Source organism: Trachymyrmex septentrionalis, unplaced genomic scaffold, assembly GCF_001594115.1.
Source record: "Trachymyrmex septentrionalis isolate Tsep2-gDNA-1 unplaced genomic scaffold, Tsep1.0 scaffold62, whole genome shotgun sequence".
Lineage (NCBI taxonomy): Eukaryota > Metazoa > Arthropoda > Insecta > Hymenoptera > Formicidae > Trachymyrmex > Trachymyrmex septentrionalis.
Genome location: NW_017305800.1, coordinates 398099 through 404257, shown reverse-complemented (window position 1 = coordinate 404257; position 6159 = coordinate 398099). Strand labels below are relative to the sequence as shown.

The 6159-nt window shown below is 35.5% G+C and overlaps 1 protein-coding gene across 7 annotated transcripts in view; it reads right to left on the bottom strand.

Annotated features, from left to right (window-relative positions):
• Nucleotides 1-582: 582 nt before the first annotated feature.
• The window catches only part of LOC108752918 (serine-rich adhesin for platelets-like), a 47942-nt gene continuing 42365 nt past the window's right edge, over nucleotides 583-6159 (bottom strand). For 3 of the 7 annotated variants that reach the window (XM_018494137.1, XM_018494141.1, XM_018494142.1), the window contains 7 exons: nucleotides 3903-4410; nucleotides 3346-3818; nucleotides 2547-2731; nucleotides 2091-2422; nucleotides 1715-1789; nucleotides 1423-1643; nucleotides 583-1332 (listed from right to left, as the gene is read on the bottom strand). In XM_018494137.1, the coding sequence (XP_018349639.1) occupies nucleotides 1197-1332; nucleotides 1423-1643; nucleotides 1715-1789; nucleotides 2091-2422; nucleotides 2547-2731; nucleotides 3346-3818; nucleotides 3903-4410 (1930 nt within the window). In that variant the 3' untranslated portion in view covers nucleotides 583-1196. The remainder of the gene's footprint in view (nucleotides 1333-1422; nucleotides 1644-1714; nucleotides 1790-2090; nucleotides 2423-2546; nucleotides 2732-3345; nucleotides 3819-3902; nucleotides 4411-6159) is intronic. The other 4 variants (XM_018494135.1, XM_018494136.1, XM_018494139.1 and 1 more) reach the window with 3 other exon arrangements.

The following is a 6159-nucleotide window of genomic DNA, read 5'->3' as shown; positions in this document are numbered from 1 at the left end:
ATAACAAAATAAAAGAATTTATACCTATATATAAATACAATATTACTATATGATATATATATGTATATATACATATACAATTATACATATATGCAAATATATATACTGAATATTTAACATGAAGTAGTTAATATTCTTGTTTATTAATTAAATGCTCCGTCCAGCAATTTCTTATGCCTACATGTAAACGAAGAAGAAAGTAGAATATAATCCATATCACACTACATGTAAAAAAATGCTCAAGTTATTTCTCTGACTTGAGCGTCCATGTCAAGGTCAATTATGGAAAATGAATCTTACATATAGGGGCGGATTGAGTAAGCGGAAAAAAACTACCTATGGATAATTTTGAAATAATTAATCATTTGCAGATATCTGCACAATATCTAGCAATATAAAAGTCGTAGTAAATCGCAAGTCAATTTTATCGAAAATTTGTTATAATAACAAAAGTAAACATGTTTATAATAAATTTACTCCGTTTATTATGACAAATATTAATTTTACATTGTTCAAATTAAATTTACGATTTCTACAATTTTTCTGTAAAATAATTTCTAGTAGATAATAAACAGAAAGTATCTCTCGATATCTTTCAGAAGGCTGATGGCCAATCCGCCCCTGATCTTACACATGGCACGCGATTAATCGACGTTCTAAAATCCGACGCTGAATAACTCTCTTAAATTGTATAAAATTATATACAGCATCGCGTTACTTAGTACTGTGCTCCATTCTCACAAAACGCCACGAAATGATTTATTCTTTTTCCCGTTCATTTTTCGAGCATTCAAAAATTTTCGACTAGTGTAGTAAAGTCTAAAAGAAAAAGAATTATATATAACACACAAGGCTCGCTAACCAATGGCATCGATTATCGCGTCATCGAAATTTTCATCATCGAAAGAAGACAATTTTCATCATCTAAAGCTCGAGCAAAGTGCAAGAAAATTCACGAATTCGTTCTGAAAAGAACAGAACGTGATAGCGTGAAACCTCCTTCAAGATGGGAGATCAGTAAATGCTTGTGATAAATAGGACATCATCCATTCGCTCCGACCTTTCTTTCTTTTCAATATTACATCAATACAATACACCCACACGATAATCCCTTTTCGATAATTCTCTCCGCATCTCATTTGTCCCTCAATATGAATTATATCCTTAACTCCTTCCTTGACTAGATTCGTACTCAGTTATGTTGATATCTCTCGCCTGATGCCATTGTATACACCGGACATGCAGGGATCTCGGGAGTTAAACATTGGTCTTTGTTTTGCTATTCTCGGGCTCCGGCGGACAATGATCGGAGTGTGTTGCCCATGCAGCAAGCTGTCAATATTAAAAAAATATATAATTCATTATTATTGATAGTCATTAACGTAAATCGTGAATACGAAAAAATGATACATCATACGTAACTGTGCACTTGACATGACATGTACCTGACATGAACGACTACAATACCACTGATTTCCACATCCGGCGCAAACAAACTGTGCGGGTCGAATTATGCATCCCTGACATTTTGGCGGAGCATTTGGTGAAGGTGGATTGTCCTTTACCATTTGTTTACCATCTCTTCCAATCACTGAGTTACCTTTCCTGTCATCAATTACCGATGTTTCATCCTCTACATCTTCCTAAAAGTTCAATGAAATGGTCAAACACGAACAAGAGAACGTGTTATTAACAAATTACAAAAGAAATTTACCACTTGAATTAAATCGTTGGAGTGAGATTGCGCGGGAGTGTTAACGACGGGGGTTATAGTTATCTCTGTGCGAGCCTGGAGAAAATATCTTATATTACTAAAAAAGATAAATTTATGTCTCGCCTAACTACTCACTTGACCAGAGTTTTTCAAGCTTTTATATCTTCCAAAAACTTATATTATTTATTTTTATAAATTATTTACATTATTTATATTTTCTTTTTTCTATTTATTTATATAAATTATATAAAATAAAGTTACGCTGCTGGATATTCAAATGGTATAATAGTCACATCGTTTAAAAGAAACTGCATTTTATGCTAACGTAAATTACGAAAAAAAGAATAATTAGAAAAAAATAAAAAAAACAAAGAACCTTGGAAGAAGACAGAAGATCATTTATAGAAACCATATTAGAGCCTTGGTATGTCTGCAAAAGGTGCTGAGTCGTGGCGCTTGGCTGCGACATAGACGCTGACGTCGCCACCGCCGCTGCTGCCGCGGCCGCCGGGGAACTCCTTTCTCTTTCAGGCGCAGTGAGTAATCTTGCTAAAGTAGGTGAAAAAGTCGAGGATCTCGGCGTTTGAGCTTTTGTTAAAATTCCGTGAAGCAACGAGCCAGTTGGCTGAGACGTATTCTGGGTAGACGAAAGTGTCACAGGATGAAGCGTCACATCTGGATAATTCTGCGGTATCTTGACAGGTTCACCTAAATATAATATTAGAACATAGTTATAATTTGGTGATCATCAAAACCGAATAATTACAAATTGTCTCTCTTCAAAAACAATATAATTTTAATCATTTAAAAAATTTCAAAAAAATAATGTTACCTTGCTGACTCAACTTAGCAAATTGTACTAGCATGTCTTTATAGTTCATGGGATCGTTCGTGCTTGGATTGCTCTTGCACGATTCTGTGCTAGACGGTCTTGAATCAGCATTGTGTCCAGTTTCAACCATGGCGCCGCCAGCACCGAGATTGATGTTCACGTTCGAATTTCTCAATCGTCGTCCTCTACAATTGAGAATGGTGCTCAAGTGTCGAAAAAATGCACTAAAAAATCAGCGTTTTTATGAAAACACTGATTTTTTAGTGCTGTATAAGTCAGTATAAGCAAACATTGCATATTATTAATGTAGTCTCAATCATTTTGTTAATCAGAATTTTATTTCCTTATCTAAAATTATATTTGCTATAAAAATATGTTTAAAAAACCGTTTAAAAAAATTATTGCGAATCGATTCTAGTACAAGAAATTATAGTATGAAATTTGAAAAAAAAAAAAATTTTTTTTTACTCGTATCTTATGCATAGCAAATAGAATTAAGGATGGTATACTATTTATTACATCATAAACAAATTTAACTTTTGTCATCTTAATTCATACTCGTTCAAATCTGACCTGATATATCATCCTTCTATTTGCTGTGGATAAGAAATTATGTTCAAATTATATTGCATCCATATCGTGCTAATATGACGTAAATTTTATGCTTCAAACATTTATGAAAATTATTTTGTTGTGTTTTTGTTATTTATAAAAATTTTGATAAGTAAAATTATATTTTTTCCTTCTCCCATTCTTCCTTCTCCCTTTCCTTCTCCCGTGTTATTTATAATTAATTTACCTTCTTGGTACGGTTTCTGGATGCTTAAGCCTGTGATCGGCAATAATGGATCTGACATCCACTATTGCACCTTGACGACCTTCTCCGATCTGCCGACTTTCCGGACTCGACACCTCATTCTGTTTACGATTGCTCTCGCCATTGGTTTTCGGAGGAGTTGCTCGTTGCTGTGAGCTAGCTTTCGGAGTTTTCTCTTTCTTCGAACCCGATGAATCCGAAGATCTCTCGCCTAGATCCTCCTTAATTTCAAAAGATCTCTCCTTCGATATGGAACTGTTGCCGTTGTTCTCCCATTCGGCCGAACTCACAGATGATCGTGGTGGTAAAGTTTCCGACAACTGACCGTCATTTTCCATGTAGGCTGTTGTTTGTATCTTCCTTTCGAGCCTCTGGTATGCCTCCTCTTTGAGTTTCCTCTTCCTCAAGATCTCATTCCATTCCATTTCTTTGGCATGTGCTAAGTTCTCAAGTGTCTGCAGATAAAAATTAACAAAAATGCTTAAAAAAAGAGTGATTTCGAAGAAAAAAAAAAAGAGATCGTAGCTTTAAATACTCACTAAAATATCGGCTCGCAATCGATCAGCTTTTGCCACAAGGTCTTCGATACTTTCGTTGTCGTCGCCCACAATATTCGAAATGTATTCTTCTCGTGTGTAGTTGTCACGAAATTTCTTCTTAGGAGGATTTCCTGAGTGAGGTGAGACTTGCAGAGTGGACTTCCGTTTTCTAATCTCAACCGGTTCAGACCCTGCTTTAATATGACGCCTCGGCTGTACGACATCACTCGAAGTCGTCACACTTTGTCGCGACGTACTCGCAAGCAGCTGCCTGCCCTTAGTATTCGGAGTCTCAGTGTCGCAGCGCGAATCGTCCTTCTTCTTGCGTGGACGACCCACCGATGCCGTCGGCGCCGCTGCTGTTTCTTCCGGAAGAGCGGCGCCGTTCTGCTGGCTCTGAGGTACTTTCGGCGATGGCGACGATCTGGACGTCTTGTCGTCCTCTGCGGTATCCACCTTTCGCTTACTCTCGGTCGCACCTTCCATCGCGTGCATCTTGTTGTTTAAACTGTAAACATACAACGATGCTTTCTTTTAGAATTCTTTATTTAAATCCACTTCACGATTTTATATCAGACTTTGTATCAAAATTTAAGATAGAATTTTAATTATAATTTCAAATACCGTATAATACAAAAAAATGTTTGTATACATCAACGAAGAATCAAAAATACATACACACATATGTGATGTAAAATATATTAAAATATGCGATATACAAAATTATGAATAGAAATCTACCCCAAAATTTATCGCAAATTACCTCTAAAGCGGACTCAATATGTATTTTGTGCGTTTAACACTTATATATGCATTTTGTACTGCAAATGCTCTTTGTATGGCAATCGCACATGAAATTATAAGTAGAACTTTTTAAACGCTCAAAGTGGACATCAAGAAGACCAGAAAATAGGAAATCTTAAAATGTCAAGATCAAATCGATTGTATTACGTGACTATTTTTAATAAAAAAAATAACTTGGACCTCGCACCGAGTTTATTATAAATATAGCAATAGAATAAAACGACCATAGAAATAATATTAGAATAACAGTAGAAATAATATTAGGCATATTATGAGGTTTTTTTTTTAAATAAAATGTCTCTGGTCGATCAAGTATGCAATATATAATCATTTAGAAAACTGTTTTCTCTAATTTTCTTAACAAAGTTTATTGAGGACGTAATATATAATGATATAGAATAGATTAAACGATATTTCTAAATGTTTTCTCGCAAATACGAGAAAATAAAATATTTCGCTTGCGGTGTTAACACGTTGCCTAATCAGCTATTTTTTTATATGCCTTATCGTACTCGACGTAGTAAAATTTTCATGAGCATAAACGTATAATGATAAAATAGTATATGATTAAATAGGACTTTTCTCTTTTCTTTATTGTCATAGGTATTGAATAGCAGACTTTTTACTTTATATTTAGCAATTTACGAATAGTCATTCGAAACATATTCAATTAATTTTTGTACAAGCATTTAAAAGTTTTTAATAGCACTATGGCTCTCAGTAACCATCAAGGCGTCACTGAAAAATCAGGTACTGATAACCACCATGGCAATTAACAGATCAACTGTGCAGAAACAAGTATTGTAAAAACATCGCGCATTATTTTGGTTATCAATAAATTCGAGTGCATTGAGTAATAATCGATTGTGATTGTTATATATTTTTCAATCAAATTGTTTTTTCCGAGCAACTCGATTACTTAATGTTTTCCCTTCTCTCTTTCTTTTTCGATGCATATGTTAGTTCATTGTTAAAGGATTGTTCTTGGACTTTCGAAAGCAAAGTGTTCTCCTTATTCTTATTCGAAAGAAATCGCGCACCATGCACGAATATACGAGCGAACTTCCAAGATCCTCTAGCTAAGAAGGCCGAATCCTGCAAAACAACCGCGTCCGCGAGAAACGATGACATTGATAAACCGATAAACATATACTGCAATAGAGCGTCAATCGGTCGACCTTGCCTAGAAAATAGTTGTTCACCAGGGGCCTCAAGGACGACGCGACGTGGTGGTAAAACGCTACGCGCGCGCCATCGTTCCCTCCCGTAATATCAGCGCTTAATACGATACGATATACATGTCCTCACACGTATATATCGCAGCGTAAATAAAATCTTCGTATCACGACCTGATTAGCCAGCCGCTATAATTAGACGTCGCGCAGCTTAATCAGCACACCGTCAGCGTCCCGATTAATTAACGCGCGTAAGCGTCTTCACCAACTTTGGCATG